Source organism: Eschrichtius robustus, chromosome 6 (genome assembly GCF_028021215.1).
Source record: "Eschrichtius robustus isolate mEscRob2 chromosome 6, mEscRob2.pri, whole genome shotgun sequence".
Lineage (NCBI taxonomy): Eukaryota > Metazoa > Chordata > Mammalia > Artiodactyla > Eschrichtiidae > Eschrichtius > Eschrichtius robustus.
Window position 1 is genome coordinate 92,017,544 of NC_090829.1, and position 17,749 is coordinate 92,035,292.

General features: G+C 37.6%; 1 protein-coding gene across 16 annotated transcripts in view; it reads right to left on the bottom strand.

Annotated features, from left to right (window-relative positions):
- Positions 1 to 17,749, bottom strand: part of BBX (BBX high mobility group box domain containing) — a 280,074-nt gene that overhangs the window by 61,513 nt on the left and 200,812 nt on the right. For all 16 annotated transcript variants that reach the window (XM_068546792.1, XM_068546806.1, XM_068546805.1 and 13 more), the window contains 2 exons: positions 16,747 to 16,814; positions 2,080 to 2,160 (listed from right to left, as the gene is read on the bottom strand). In XM_068546792.1, coding sequence (XP_068402893.1) covers positions 2,080 to 2,160; positions 16,747 to 16,814 — 149 coding nt within the window. The remainder of the gene's footprint in view (positions 1 to 2,079; positions 2,161 to 16,746; positions 16,815 to 17,749) is intronic.

The following is a 17,749-nucleotide window of genomic DNA, read 5'->3' on the forward strand; positions in this document are numbered from 1 at the left end:
CCTGCGCGTCTGGAGCCTGTGCTCCGCCACAAGAGAGGCCGCGATAGTGAGAGACCCGCACACCGCGATGAAGAGTGGCCCCCACTTGCCGCAACTAGAGAAAGCCCTCACATAGAAACGAAGACCCAACACAGCCATAAATAAATAAATAAATAAAATTAAAAAAAAAAAAAAAAAGACCTCCGTGTGCAAGCTGTGAGAGACTGCAGATATGAATCCACAAGGATGTTCCTGAAATCCTGGGAATTATAAACTGTAGGTCTTACTTCAGACATGACTTTTCACTCCTACCAACCCTCTATAAAAGTTAAAGAAAATAAATAGTTTGTGTAAGGGGAAATGCCTGACCTACAATATATTTCTTCAAGGATTAAATTAGACAGTGAACAAAACAGAACCAGTGGTATAAACAATCTAGATTTTTGGAAAGCATTTCACAAGTTTTTAAACAAAAGGATGTTTCTCCAAATTAATATTGGGATAAAGGAGATGTTGACATGAATAGGGAGCTCCTGAAGAAATATTAGATTAGGGTCAGGGATCTCTTTGGAATCTTTGGTTTGCTGTAGTACCCAAAAACATGCACATGTGTCAACACAGCCAAAATTTCATGTGAAATTTGAGACATTTCACTACATCTTTCACCAGGGATCACTGGTTAAGTATCTCTGCTTTCAAAGTTGAGACTAACATTATTTAATATGTCTAAAACTACTGTTTAAAAGGGAGTGCCGACTGAATCTGCTATTACATTAAATTCTTGAGGAAACAATATAAAAAACAATTGGAATTCATGGCACATCTCACAGAGAGCAGAAAGGAAAGTGATAGATAAGGAGTATTTTTTTTATTATTTATTTATTTATTTATTTATTTATTTATTTATTTATTTATTTATTTGTGGCTGTGTTGGGTCTTCGTTTCTGTGTGAGGGTTTTCTCCAGTTGCGGCAAGTGGGGGCCATTCTTCATCGCGGTGCGCGGGCCTCTCACTATCGCGGCCTCTCTTATTGCAGAGCACAGGCTCCAGACGCGCAGGCTCAGTAATCGTGGCTCACGGGCCCAGTCGCTCCGCGGCATGTGGGATCTTCCCAGACCAGGGCGCGAACCCGTGTCCCCTGCATTGGCAGGCAGATTCTCAACCACTGCGCCACCAGGGAAGCCCGATAAAGAGTATTATGTCAGCAAATATATATTAAAACATTCTGGTGATATCAGCAGGGGATTTAGGCATATAATAAACAATGTCATAAAAGGAATGACCTAATATGCCAGTGTGAAAAGTAATTCTGCCAATGAAATGTTGAAAACCACCAGGAAAGGACACTAGAGGAGAAAAAAGTCTGAAACTAAAAATATGCTCTCCTTTGTACAAAACTGTACCACAAGGGGCAAACATTAGGAAGGATGACAGTGTGAAAGAAGGTCTAGTGAAAGACAATTAGAATGATCAAGGGAAGACCACGTGGTTTAAAGTTTAGAAAAAAGTAATCAATGATGGCTCCATATTGAGTTCTAGGGTAAAGGCAGATATTTTGGAAAGCAGTCTTAACCTTTAGACATTATATCAAGGATAATGTGCTTTTCTACATCATCTCTGAATATGTCAGAGACATACTGAGCCAAACAGGTTTGACGCAAGATATAGGATTTTGAAAACTGCCAACTGCATGCTAAAGTTTCAATTAAGAGAAGTTCACTTAAAATAAATACAAAGGAATGCACAGCCAATAACCATGAGTCAATTCTGTCTTCTGATTTAATACCTGACAAATCAGTATCTTATAAATGACTAAGTTCTAAAAATAGTTCAATTATATTCTTAACTTTCCTATCCATGAATAAAAATTAGTGATGAGGTTTAAGTGCAATAATATTTAGTATGAGTTAATAACAAGCTTCTATAAACATATTTATTCCTTAATTAAGAGACTCTAAAGTTCCAGAATTTGATACTATTTTCCCTTTTATGATTACTTGAGCTAAGAACGCAGGGTTCTTCTTTGCTTTAAGTTACTTTCATCAGCCCAAGTTTAAGCTCACTTTACAATTTCATTAAGTATAAATAGTAATATATTACCTCGGCAAACTGAAATAATGGTGACTTCTGACGCAATTCAGAGGATTCTGAAACATCAGGCCTGCAAGTGCCAGAGGATATCTGAAACAAAGAAAGCTGGTATGAGGCATCACGAGAATAGCTTCTGGAAGACAACAGAAGACAATGTCACGTAAAACATTCCTATTTGAGGAAGGAATGGTTTTGACTCCCCAAATTTGAGGCAGTACTGTGACAAAAAGGTAGTTATATTCTGCAAAGTCTTACACAAGGTTTTATCAAGTTTTATATATTCATTCAACTACTAAATAATGCCATAAATTGTAGGAGATAGACAGGACAATGCATTTCAGAAAAATTACTATTAACCAAAGAGAAATGTCTACAATGATGCCTATTTGATCTCTTGGCTTTCTGCAACCAAATCCAAAGAATATCTACTTCTTCCATGTTCTGTGTTTCCCCACTATTTCATATAACCTGAGTACATGAAAACGCAAATGAGTTTCGATTATAAACCTTTTGGGAAAACAAAACTAAGGTCCAATTTTTGTTTTCCAGGGTTTTCATGTATTTATATACAAGCCCCAATCTTAGAAAAGTTAGTACTATTTTCCTAAGAGAAATTTCCTTTATAATATATTCTTGTATATTATTTACGACACTGGGTAAACATTTAATGCTCTACAATCTTTACCTGTGATTTTCATTATTAACAATAGTTACAGAAACACCACTGATTTTTTTAAAAATTCTTGCTGTTCATCAAGTACTATTCTCAGGATACATAATTCCTCTTTATTACAATGTTAAAAATTGACCCATTTCTGCATTTGGGTGAAATAATAACTTAGGTAAGTAGCCCTATAATTCAAAAGTCATAGGAGTCATAGAATGTTAGAGGGGAAGGATTTCAGCATCCCTCTGATCTAACCCTTTTTACAGATAAAGGAATGTAGGACCAGACAGGTAAATGACATCTCTACTCCCCAACGTTCAATAATCCCCTTATTCTTTATTATTATAGCACTTAGCACTGACCACCACAAGACACAAATATGTGTTTATGGTCCATCTTCTCCCAGGGATTTTGTTTAATGCAGAATCCTCAACATTGCCTGGGCACAATGTAGATACTCAAGTATTTGTTGAATCAACTAAATCAAAATTGACAACATGTCTTCCAAATACCAAAACAGTGTGTCCCCTCTCTCTCCTTTCCTGAATGACAAGGTTAGAGAGTCTTAGGGAACAAGTTATCTTTCACTTTAGAGGAAAAATAAAAGTTAAAAATACTTTTTATAACATGTTTCTGACAACAAAATAATCCAAGATCACTATTGAAAATCTGAAAAAAAAAAAAAAAAAAAACCAGAAGAAAAATCATCTCCCAAAGATAAGCACTGGTAATATTCCATGTATATTCTTCCAGTTGTGTGTATAGATAATGTTTTCAACAGAAATGGGATGATGTACTACAGTTACAAAATGTTCGTTTTTAACAATACATTGATTTTCCTGTTATTAAACCTTTTCCAATATAATTTTAATAGCCGCATGTGATTAAATTAGATGGTTGAATCTATGGAAAGAGCTGGCAGTCACCCAGGTTATGTTCCTAAAACTAGAGTTTCTCACTGAACTTCTTCAGTAGACATGGAAGATGTGTTTCTCTAACAACGTCATAGGCCACTGGGCAGGAGCAAGCATTTAAAATTTTAATTGTCACCTTTGGATTTGAAAGGGTAATGGCCAACTTCTTCCAGTGATAAGCTCCACAGAAAAGGTGCAGAAGCTTTAATTAATTTGCCACCTGTGGTTTGGCTGTCAAAGCCTGATTCCCTCCCTGTCACTTGACTATTTGAAAACTAGTGTGCCAAAAAGTCCAAAAGTGTTTATTTGCTTTCTAAAACTTTGAAGCCAAGGAGACACAAAATATACTAAAAAAGGCCAGCAAATCCTGAAATTACTAGCCACAAAAAATTCCTTTATTGGAAGGAATACTTGAATGAACTGTATCTTTATAATTTCTAAACAATGAAAAAAAAATCAATACTGTCCTGGTTTATAAAGAAATCCTGTGTGCTTAACCCCTAGATATCTTGGTAAATAATCAAAATTTTGTTTACAATTGAGCCTAGGGAATTCCCTGGAGGTCCAGTGGTTAAGGATTTGGTGCTTTCACTGCCGTGGCCCAGGTTCAATCCCTGGTCGGGGAACTAAGATCCCACAAATTGTGCGGCCAAAACTTAAAATAAAATAAAATAAAATAGAGCCTAGGACTAAATAAAAATTATAAAGTGACTTTATAAAACTTTAATAATGTAGGTTGTACACATGACAGAAAGTTATGGAGACATTTAGAATTAAGTATATTATCATATAGGGTAACTACCCTATATAAAGCTTATAGAACACATATTTTTATTTCTAATCCCATGATGCATGAGAGTTATCATTTATGAGATTAGTTAACCTATGGCTCAATTAGAGTTCATATTAACTGTAAGAAGAAAAGTCAACTTTCTTTTAAGTGCCATTATAGATAATATGGCCATGACTATACATCCAGTCATAAAGGTTTAAAGTTAAATGAGACCCTCTGCAATCATTATGATGGATGGTCTTAAATAAAACTTTCTATTTGTATGGAGAATTCAAATGTAATTACTTATCAAGACATCTATAATCCTACACGTTATGTCAATTGTACTATGCAATCAGAGAAGTCTATGCGTGCGTGTTTGTGCTCCCCACGCACCTGACGCACAGTAGATGCACAAGGAATACTGGTTGACTGACTTGATTCTCTGTGTTTATGAATATGAGGAATCTCAATGACCAGGCCAGGAATCACACAACAAAGGCTATCCAATGGTTAAAACAGCAATTACAGTCACTGAGGCTATGCATTTTACTGTAGTGGATAACGTCTCCTTTTAAAATCTAGTTACTCTTACTTTAAAGCACTGTGGATTTAGCCTTTATTTTCAGTGTAGTATAATGGAAACAGCACAAAATTAGGAGCCAGAAGAGTTGGCTTACTACTAAGCTGTGTGGTTACCTGACTTTCTAGGCCACAGAATTAACAGAAGCAGCAAATCAGAAGGGGCCAAGAGTGGGGATAAGAAAAAGGAAGAGGGGCTTCCCTGGTGGCACAGTGGTTGCGAATCCACCTGCCACTGCAGAGGATGTGGGTTCAAGCTCTGGTCTGGGAGGATCCCACATGCCACAGAGCAACTAGGCCCATGAGCCCACGTGCCACAGCTACTGAAGCCCGTGCGCCTAGAGCCCATGCTCTGCGACTGCAACAAGAGAAGACACCGCAGTGAGAAGCCCGCACACCGCAACGAAGAGTAGCCCCCGCTGACCACAACTAGAGAAAGCCCGCGTGCAGCAACGAAGACCCAACGCAGCCAAAAATAAATAAAATAAATAAATTTAAAAAAAAAAAGGAAGAGCATTGCAAAACAAACAATGCCACCAGCAAGAAGACACAGAGCAAAAAGACAGAAAAACTGTAGGCACAAATTTTTAAAAAAATTTTATTGAAGCATAGTTGATTTACAACACAGATGTTTTATAAAGCATTGTAGTCTATTTAAAACAAATAACCAAAATATTGGGTGTAAGATAGGCTTAAGGATGTACTGTACAACATGGGGAATATAGCCAATATTTTGTAAAAACTGTAAATGGAAAGTAACCTTCCAAAATTGTATTAAAATTTTAAAAAATCTCGGTTATTTACTAAAGTGGATTATCACAAAAGCTAAAAAATAAATTTAAAAAATAATAATAAAATAGAGCAAGTAGTCCTAAAGTTTTTCCGAAATATAGTAGTTAATATTTATAACTGTGATTCTAAGTTGTCAAGATAAGAATAATTATAAAATATATCCCTTATTAAAAGGCAGAAATGCATGCGATACGTGCTAGACATATTTCCACCTAAAATCTCAAAATGTAAAAATGGTTCAATGACATGGAAAATGTACTGAGGCAGAATTCATTCTTGAGTGTTTGATAAATGAGGCATCCAGTGCAAGTGTATATATTTGTGCATACATGTAAAAGTTTGGCAAAGAAATCTGGCATTACATCCACATGGAAGGAAGACGTTATTTCCCACAAAAGACTCCTGTTTAAAGTTATTAGAGGATCCTAGATGTTGTCACCTTGCAATATCACTTTGCTGTTTGTATTTACAGTATCATAAATTACTTATTAGGTGGGGTATGCTTTTTATGGAGAAACATCATTCTTCAACATCCATTCTTCAGCTAAAGCCAGCTTACTTTCTAAACATAACAAAACATAGAGATCAAAGATATCTGTTCATCAATTAAGAGGAAAGAAAAAATACCAAATAAGTAGAGATTCAATAAAGGGAGGAAAAAACCCAAGAAGCTCTTTTTAGAAACAGTCTCTGAAATAATCCATAAAGCCACTAGGTGTTGCTATATGCCCAATAAAGAAAACTGCTACAGGGATTTTAAAAGCAGTTTTGTTAACCACATACGTTTTCAACTTCCCTTAAATCCAATCTTCCCTTTAAATTAGCTATAATTCTCAATAGCCAAGGAAGGGGAATGATTAGTAGAATTAAGAATTACGACGAGGTAATACTTTTTTCCCACAGGTGAAATGCACATCATGATAACGAGAGACATAGAAACATGATCCAGCCCCTTGATATAAAACAAGATCAAGCCACTCAGACGCACAGTTTGGAAAGCTAGGTTTTATTAAGAGCCCATTCCTACTTCGCAAGGCACAAGACCACAGACACAGAGCTGGATTGTGATGGACAGTCAACAAAAGGGATGAAGTACACTGGTTGTATCTGAACTCCACACCCCTGCTCTTGCTAATTTAAACATTTACTGATTACTCACTCCTTCAACAAACATTCAACAAACACCCATTACATACCAGCCACAAAGACTGCTGCTCTCTTTCAAGAAGCTTACATCCCACTTGTGTGCATTATATGCTGGGGAATAAAATGAGACTAAGGGGATGTGTCTGGCCGTTAAGTTGCTTGCATTTCAATGCAGGAGACAGCTACACATTAAGAAAGGACGTGCCTCTTGGTGGAATATTACAAAGGTCTGTGGGAGGACAGAGAAGCAGCCTTCATTCTTTCTGGGGACAGATGTAAGAAGTAAGGTAAGTAGCATCTGAGATCTCCCTAGAAGGAACACCAGAATTGTGGAAAGGATGTGGTCACAGCAGGAGGAAAAGCATGGAGGAAGTGCCCTGTGTGTGTGAGAAGCAGTGACTTTCCCTGTGTGGCTGAAGCCTGAGATGCCCGGGAGTGCAGTGGGAGATGAATCAGACTGAGAGGGACCTGAATGCTGGGTTAAGAAGTCCGAAAATTAGGCTGGAGGCAATGGGGAGTCAGCCAAGGTTTTCAGTCAGAGGAGCGGCATGATGAGAGATGTGTAGTTAAATAATTCTGTCAGTGGAGTGCAGGATGACCTTGGCTGGGGAGTGACTGGAGGCAAGAGACCAATTAGAAGGTTAAGGAAATAAACCAGCTGAGATGCGGGGCCCCAATTAAATCAGAGATGGCATTTGCCAGGGCTCAGTAATTGCCTGGAAAGGTGTCAGGGCGGAGGGAGAGGGGTCAGTCAGTGCCAGTGTTCCTAAGGTAAGTTAAACCCTTTCCCCGGAAGAGCGAATATGAGAAAAGGAAGACTGTTTAGGCAGCAGTGGAAGGCGGGGTTGTCTTCTTCCGGAGGAGAGGGGTTGGGGGTAGAGGATTCCATTTCAGAGTTCAAGGACAAAGATCCTGTGTGACTCCAAGGCCCAGTGATCTGATTCTCACCCTCATTCAGCCTGGCCCAGGCTTTCCTACAATCGGCAGCTTTTGCCAGGTATCCTTCTATAACGGAGGACCTGAGTGATCACTTAATTTGCATTTAATATGAGATGTTAAATGAAGCTCTGAAATGGACTTGAGCTTTTAAACACAGGTGAATTCAGTGTAAGTATATTACATACAAGTTAGTCCTTCAAAACCTACTTAAGGACTAAAATGAAGCCACTCTTAATTAAACCTAAATGAGGTTAAGGAGCACCTGAGGACTAAAGCAGCGCACCTGACTGGCAGACACTAGGATTGGGCTACAGTTGAGAGAGAACGGGGTCACCCTGAGGAGCACAACCCAATAGCGCCGCGTAGAGCTGTGAGCTCCTCAAAATCAGAATGTAAGTCAAGTCATTTGGCGGAGAGGAAGGATAAGTCCCTGGTTTTTCTCAGGGCACCAGGGCTACCAGAGTCAAGTTTCCTGTCATTCTAAGCCGTGTGGCAGAGCGCTAGGATGGAAGTCCAGGACAGACTCCAGGTCACCTCTACAAACTGCCATAGTAGTTGAGACAAACCATAGCCATCTTCCTGCCTCAGTCTCCTCATTTGATTAAACAGGTAACAACGCTACTGATGTCTTCACAGGACACTGTGAGAACAGAACGCAGTCGTGTATACAAACATGCTCTCAACGACAACGCAGCAGCAACAGTACCACCCTTCTCGTTTACCTTCTTGTTCTCTATTCTCCTCTTTCTTTTCCCGCTCACTTGTTGCCCACCTTCCCCACTACCCCTTCCCACCATCTCTGGGAGACCGAGGAGCGCATGTGAGTTCACCACTGTCTTGAGCAATGCGGCCTAGGAACTCAACGAGGACAGATGCTTGCCAATCAGGTTGGGTAGAAGGACTTGATTCTCTGGGCTTTGAGCCCCACTGCTGAGAGATGGAAGAGGCTGGGCTGGATGGGCAGTTCCAGGCAAAGTGGGCAGTGAGCAGTGACATAAAAAGGAGAGGTTTCTACCCGGAATTGAGAAAGCTCAAAGAGCCTATTTAATGTAAAATTTAAGTATAGTATTTCCTCACAAAATATGTTTAAAAGCTATAAAACTGTGAGAAGGGAAATTAACAGCTTCAGTGAGAAGGGGGCAAGAGTTGGGGGTAGGGTTGGAATTCAGTGGATTTAAGCATCCTGGAGTAGTCAAATATAGTAGCCTAAGAGAGGCACATGTGAAACTAGCTCAAATGTACCAACAGGCAGTAAAATAATTTTCCCTACTTCACTGATACCAGATATTATAAGAAAGGGGAAAACTTTCAATTTTATCAAAAATCTGTATTTGTTTTAAATTTAAAACTCACAGTGTTTTAAATATAGACATATTCATTAACAAGTATTGGTATTATCACCTTTTCTCTAAGATTTCACCCATCTCATTACTTAATGGAAAATATACAGGTTTAAATCCTAGTATAATGACTTTCTTGCTCTACGTCCTTAGACAGGCTATTTAACCTCTCTAGCCTAGTTTCCTCATTTATGAAATGGGGAATAATAAACCAACCTCTTAAGGCTCATGGAAGGATGAAATGAGATAATCAGAGTAAGTGCTTAGTACAGTGCTTGGTCCCCAGAAAGCACTCATGAAATGGCTGCGTAAGGGTGCAGACACCACTGCATAAGTGGCCCGAGTTGAGGTCAGGTGGGTGGGGACTGAATCACAAAGGTCCCCGTAGGCTATGTGAAGACTGAAGCTAGTCCCCCTGGGTTCAAATCCTAATTCTGTCACTTCATAGCTACACAACCTTGAACAGATTATTTGCTCAATGTGAATACGCTGCTGGTAAAACATACTATAGCCTGTAGGAGTAATAGCCTGACATAATATAAGCTTTCAAGTTAAGTATGAAATACCAAGGATAAATTATGGTAATAATTCTAGGTACTTACAAGAATGCTTTTCAGGAGAGGTGAAAATGCCTTACAGGTTTTATTTAATTAATCTTCATAGATGTCTTAGGAGTTAGAAGCAAGTGGGTATTATTATTATTTTTTTTAACATCTTTATTGGAGTATAATTGCTTTACAATGGTGTGTTAGTTTCTGCTTTATAACAAAGTGAATCAGTTATACATATACATATATCCCCATATCTCTTCCCTCTTGCGTCTCCCTCCCTCCCACCCTCCCTATCCCACCCCTCTAGGTGGTCACAAAGCACCCAGCTGATCTCCCTGTGCTATGCGGCTGCTTCCCACTAGCTATCGGTTTTACATTTGGTAGTGTATATAAAAAGAAACGAAATTGAGTTGTTTGTAGTGAGGTGGATGGACCTAGAGTCTGTCATACAGAGTGAAGTAAGTCAGAAAGAGAAAAACAAGTGGGTGTCATTAGTTCCATTTTACAGGATGGAAGGCAAAGAAAAACGTGGCTTGGTCGTAACTCTACTGTCATATCTCCTCATTCCAACAAAAGAACTAGGCATTCTAAAACCACAGACCCAGGTCTAATATTACTTCCCAAACATCTGAAAGTTTGCCTTCAGTTCATTCATTCAACTAAATAGATATTGATACCGTCAAACCTTTTCATCAGCCAAGATTACTCTGCCTAACTTTTCTTATTTTCTTTTATTCCCCAAACCATCTTTTCTGTTTTAGCCAAGATAACTTTCTGGTGCTCACTTAAGTCCAATACTGAAATGTCGACCTTTCCAATATTATTCCAAGCTGTTCTATATATTATGTGTTGAATAATCTCCCCTTCCATTTCTGAAATGTATCACTCCCTGCCTTTATTTTTTAAATTTAATTTAGCTCTACATTTTTATTAAAATAAGTTAAAAATATAACACTATGGAAATTTTCAGTCCTGGAGATTACTTCTAGAAATTCTAGATCAAATACTTATACTTTATTACATTTTCATCTTCAGATAGTAACTCACCGATATGAATCATAAAGGCTTAACTCAATGTAACTAACTGCCTTCTCTTTAGCTCTTCCCAGAGTTTGATGTGAACATTATTACTTTTATTTCTTCTATTTTTTCCTTCTTGTTCCTTTAAAGTAAAAAGGAAAAGTGTTCACTTAAGCTGCTAGACACTGTAGAACGGACTGGCTCTCTACAGCCCCCTGGTTAGCATATTTTAAGCTTATACCATATTTTCTTGATTAAAAAGCTTCATTTGTTTTTCAGCTTCTGTTTGCTAAAATCTCATATTCATTGGAAACACTCGTTTCCATTTCCTTCACTATTATGGGGTTATTTCCTAATAAGACTTCTATGCTTACATTTCACCGGGGGTCAGTAGAGACAAGCTTAGGCTGCTATTTTGAGTGTGTGTGTGTGTGGGGGGGGGTGTAGGGTGTCACTCCCTGATGGCTGTGTTGCTCAACACAGGCAAACCTCGGAGATACGGCGGGTCTGGTTCCAGACCACCATAATCAAAAGTGAATACTGCAATAAAGCCAGTCTCACAAAGTTTTTGGTTTTCCAGAGCATATAAGTTATGTTTACACTATAATGTAGTCTATTAAGTGTACAATAACATTATACCTAAAAAAAAGAAAGGACATGCTTTAATTTTACAATGCCTTATTGCTAAAAAATGCTATCATCTGAGACTTCAGTGAGTCAACCTTTTTCTGATGGAGGGTCTTGCCTCGACATTGATGGCTGCTGACTGGTCAGGGTGGTTGGCGGCAGATGAAAGTTAGGGAGGCTGTGACAATTTCTTAAAATAAGACAACCATGAAGTTTGTCACATTAATTGACTCTTCCTTTCATGAACGATTTCTCTACAGCATGCAATACCATTATTTGATACCATTTTACCCGCAGCAGAACTTCTTTCAAAATTGGAGTCAATCCCCTCAAACCCTGCCACTGCTTATCAACTAAATTTATGCCACACTGTAAATCCTTTCTCGTCATTTCAACAATCTTCATAGTATCTTCACCAGGAGTAGATTCCAGCTCAAGAAACCACTTTCTTTTTTCATCCATAAGAAGCAACTCCTCATCCATTCAAGTTTTATCATGAGATTGAAGCAATTCAGTCACATCTTCAGCTCCTAATTCTAGTTCTCTTGCTATTTCCACCACATCTGTAGTTACTTCCTCCATGCAAGTCTTGAACCCCACAATGTCATCCATGAGGGTTGGAATCAACTTTTTCCCAACTCCTGTTAATGTTTATTTTTTTGGTTTGTTTTTTATTTTTTTGGCCGCACTGCACAGCTTTTGGGATCTTAGTTCCCCGACGAGGGATCGAACCCAGGCCTTGGCAGTGAAAGCGCCAAGTCCTAACCACTGGACCGCCAGGGAATTCCCTTAATGTTGATATTTAGCTCTCTTCCCATGAAACGCAAACATTCTTAATGGCATCTAGGATGGTGAATCCTTTTCAGGATGTTTTCAACTAACTGACTTTGCCCAGATCCATCAGAGGAATCACTATGTATGGCAGCTACAGCCTTACAAAATGTATTTCTTAAATAATAAGACTTGAAAGTCGAAGAGACTCCTTGATCCATGGGTGGCAGAATGGATGTGTTAATAGGCATGAAAACAACATTAGTCTCGTTGTGCATCTACATCAGAGCTCTTGGATGACCAAATGCATTGTCAATGAGCAGTAATATTTTAAAAGGAATCTTCTTTTCTAAGCAGTAGGTCACAACAGCGGGTTTAAAATATTCAGTAAACTATGTTATAAACAGATATGCTGCCATCCAGGTTTTGCTGCTCCATTTACACAGCACAGGCAGAGTTGGTTTAACCTAACTCTTGAGGGCCCTAGGATTTTCTGAATGGTAAATGAGCACTGGTTTCAATTTAAGTCACCAGCTGCATTAGTCCCTAACAAGAGAGTGGGTTTGTCTTTTGAAGCCTGAAAGTCAGACATTGACTTCTCCTCCCTAGATATGAAAGCCCTAGATGGCATCTTCTTCCAATAGAAGGCATCTTCTTCCAATAGAAGGCTGTTTCATCTACACTGAAAATCTGTTTTTCAGTGTAGCCACCTTCATGAAGTATCTTAGCTACATCTTTGGGATAACTTGCTCTAGCTTCTACATCAGCACTTGCTGCTTCACCTTGCCCTTTGATGTTATGGAGATGGCACCTTTTCTTAAAGCTCATGAACAGAGCTTTAAGAGGCTCACAGCCTCTGCTGGCTTCAAACTTCTCTTCTGCAGTTTCCTCACCTCTCTCAGACTTCATAGAATTGAACAGAGTTATGACCTTGCTCTGGATTAGGCTTTGGCTTAAGGGAATGTTGTGTCTGGTTTGATCTTCTAACCAGACCACCAAAACTTCTCCATATCAGCAATAAGACTGTTTCACATTTTTATCATTCATGTGTTAAATGGAATAGTACTTTTAACTTCCTTCAAGAACTTTTCCTTTGCATTCACACCTTGGCTGTTTGGTGCAAGAGGGCTCACTTTCAGCCTTTCCCAGCTTTCGACATGCCTTCCTCACTAAGCTTGATCATTTCTAGCTTTCAATTTAAAGTGAGAGACATGTGACTCTTCCTTTCACTTGAACACTTAAGAGACCAGTGTAGAGTGATTAACTGATTTAATTTCAACATTGTTGTGTCTCAGGGAATAGAGAGGCCTGAGGAGAGGGAGAGAGATGAGGGAGAGGGGGGGCTGCTGGCTGGTGGAGCAGTCAGAACACACAGAACATTTATCAGTTAAGTTCGCTGTCTCCTATGGGTGTGATTTGTAGCATCCCCTCCCCAAATTACAATAGTAACATTAAAGATCGCTGATCACAGACCGCCATAACAAATATAATAATAAGGAAAAGTCTGAAATACTGCAAGAATTAACAAAATGTGACACAGAGATACGAAGCGAGTAAATACAGTTGAAAAAATGTTGCCAATAGACCTGCTGGATGGACGCAGGGTTGCCATAAACCTTCAATTTGTAAAAAATGCAATATCTGCAAATGCAGTATCTGCAATAAAATGAGGTATGCCTGTACCTTTATTTTGGTTCTTTAATCCATAAACTCTTTAATAACAAACACTGCTTTTTAAAATTTATCCCAAATATGTAATGCATTTCAATGTACTCTGGGTATAAAGAAAACATAGGACTGATCATTTATGTGAAAAAGAATCAAGCTATAAATGCAATTTTTATCCCTTTTATTCATCAGAGACACAAATTACAGAACCAAGCTTGGCTTAATAACAGTAGCATATAAAAATGTTGACCTGATAACACCAAAAATCTACTGTGGCAGATTCAGAGTTAATCAGAAGACTGAGAAAAAAAGGAGAAAACTCAAACATTTTTCTTGTTATTATTTGCTCACTGCTATCTCAAGAACATATAATTTCTCTCTGAAAACTCTAAGAGCACATCACATGTAGATCTGGAAAACTGTACAGGCCAAAGAAGCTTTTAACCTGGAATTTTACTGTTCCCGTAACAGCAAGCCTCTCTACCTTCTAGAATTGTTTTTAAAAATACAGCTATTACCTATATTAAATTTTCTATATTAAAAAAATAGACTTTTGAGGACTTTTTCTATGTGATTAGGTTTTAGACTACTGAACAAAGGAAAATCTCCCTTTAAATAAAATATTTCAGAATAAGAATTTTCTCGTGGCATTTTAAAAAGCCATTACGATTAGACCTCCTCTGTGGCAGAATTTTTGTAAAATGTCACTTTATTTGACTGGTCCTACCTAATAGTATACACAGACTTCACAGTAATTGTTCCAAATGTCAGAAGCATGAAATTTCTGTACTTCTCTCCTTATCTCATTATATTTATAATTTTCTTTTAAAAATATAAGTATGTATTCACTGTATTTGTCATCTGCCAATGTACATAAGCCCCCAAAGTTCTATGACCATGTCTACATATTTGGAATAAGACATTGCATAGAAATTAGGTGCTAAATGAAATCTACTGATACCTATGACATAAACTCTCAAACTAATTATATTTAGAGACAGCATTATTTTATACAAATTTTGCTGCTTTATTATTTCAGTATCTCAAGATTATTTTCAATAATGACCTAAATATATCTGAGATGAAAAGTAGGGATTATGAAGAAAGAGTTGTATTCTTAGAAGTGGTTCTTAAAGACCTAAGTGCTGGCAACTTCTTCCTTAGCATAAATTCCCTTCTCCTGTACAGTTTACCTCTTTAAGCCATTTAACTTTATTTCTTTAGCTTGAGAATTTTCAAAACAGTTCCCCTTCATCAGAAATGGAAGGCTGACCAATGCATGGTTTAAACTGCTTGTGTCAAACTCTGCTGTCCTTAAAAGCTGTGAGAAGAGCTATTTACTAAAAAGAGCCCAAGAGACAAACTTTAATCAAAGAAAAAAAAGTATTCCTTTCTTTGACTAGCATTTACAGATAGATAGCATCTATCTGTAAGTTCTTAGATGTTTATTTGTTTACATTTTTTCCTGAAAGTTAAAAGGAATGCTAATAGATATTGGGGAGAAAACTCCATTATTATCTAATCTGTTAGAAAAGATGATACTGACTTTCACAGTGTATTCTTGGAAATCATGAGTCAGACTGTGTTGAAAGGTCAAATGTGCATTATTACTCCAACGTTCACCTGTGGGAACATGCTTGGGATACTCTACACCCAAGTGAGAGTTAGTCTGATTGCTATTAGGGAGCAGCCATGTGTTAGAAAGTAAAATGATGCCAGAGAAGGCTATTGTGTGAGGAGGTATAAACATGCTGAATAACGAGTATGCAAAGGTACAAAGTGACATGTTTACTTTTTCTAGCTAAAGATTAGTACAATGTAAATAACTATCAGTCCACCAAATTTACACATTTATTGCTACACTGAATTGAATAGAAATAAAAAGTTAAATCAAATTGAACATATGGTCAACTACTATGGATCCCCAATATAAACTGTAAATAATAAAAACCTTTTGTGATGTAAATATCTTATGTGGTATCCTCTAAAACGATTATCTGAATAGACTTCAACTGTAATCCATATAGCACGCACACGACTTAAAAAACAAAAGAAAGAAAGAAAGAAAAAATATATATATATGCAATAAAATTGCTATTTTGTCCTAAATAGCAACTCTGGTTGGGGATTGAAAAACTTCCAGCTCAAGGACCTGAGTTTGGTAAAATAATATGATCTGCAGGTCACTGCATCTGGCCTCTGTTAAATGGGTCTGGAAAATAGAGGAATTCCACAAATGCAAACTATGTATGGCTACCAGATACTACCTGCCTATCAAAACCATACTTAAAAATATTTAGCAAAAACAGCCCAATAACAATACAAGGGAATAAAAAATGAAACCAAGGTCATAAGGGCCTGGGTCTCTTTTCATTTTCCATTTTAAAAAATAAGCAATCTTGGAATGCCATGTTTCCTGATTTTCAAAAACAGGAGTTTGAATTTATTCAGGTACCAGAGAGACTGACAGTTTCATGGTTTTTTTAACTCTCATCTTTTCACTAGCAAGTCTAATGAGAACATCACAAAAGCAGAGAATGTTATGAATAGAATGAATGAATCATAGGATCCACCCTATGGACCCCATGACACAGTCATGGCAAATGCTAATTATCTGTACATTGCAAGTCTTACTCCTATGCTCAGGGAACCTCAAAATCTGCACCTGACTTGTGTTTGTGTCCTTTTGGGTTTATGTACCCTACTCTGTTACCCTCAAGGCACAATATAATGCACATAGAGATCTTAATGAAAACAATTAAAAGCAGAGTTTATTCATGAGCTGTAAAAAGTGAAACTGTAGAACTAACAGTGTGAACAGAACACAAATGTCTGTGTTCTCAACCCCCAGCAGGAGCAGAGTGGAGAGGGATGAGGGACCACTTACCTCTGGTGTACCAAGAGCATGTTCTCCAGCTAAAAGCAGCATGCTCAGGCCTCCCATTTGAGTAGGATCTAAATAAGTCAAAAACAAGTAAATCATCAATTCATAACCATGAAGTACATATAATCCAGAGTCGAAAAAGAATACTCACAAAGACTAGCAATCAGAAATCCAACAGAACGACATGTAACTTATTACAGAAAACTTCTGAAACTCTTTATGAAGGAAAAGCTTGGGGTACATGTGCTTAGTACTCATACTTTTGTGGGCTTTTTAAATACTACTGTTGTCCACCATTCCAACAAAATACTTTCTTCAATACCACAGCTGTTTATAACATGAATTATCTCCTAATGTGATGCTTCTTTCCTTACTGCATGGCGAGTTTGGATGGATTTTTTTTTAAACGAAAGAGTGCTTATACTTGTCTTCTAAGAAACTTGAGATTTTGTTATTCTCGAATTGTTATTTCTGCCACATGATATCAGGGCTGATAAAAAGAACAAGGCCATCAGAGGAACTAGAGAACAGGGAGATATTTTACAAATGGGACTCCAAAAATCTAGTGGGCTTTGTTCAAATATTCTTTCTTTAAAACTTTCAAAACCAAATTTAAATTAAACAATGATGTATTTATAACATCTTAAATCTTAGGGGTACAGTTAGGCCCTTCCTTGAAAGGCCTCGAAATACCTTTAACACTGAAAATGAACCCTTTTTGTACTACCAAAGGTCTTTGTTTTCATTCCTTCAATAATCAACAGAAAAAGAAAGAGAAAATGAAAGCAAACTGGTAGATCTATGACCCAGGATTATATCTAAACAAGGAAAGTACAGACAATAAGAAACCTATAGACTTTAAGGCTGTCTTAAATGAATTAAATTTCAGAACTTCAATGAATTAACATATCTGAAACTGCCTAAGTCAGTGCTTATCCCAGTGCATATTGGTCCTCAATAAATGCACTTTTTATTTTAGTAATCTCTCTACAATTCAAAATGAGGA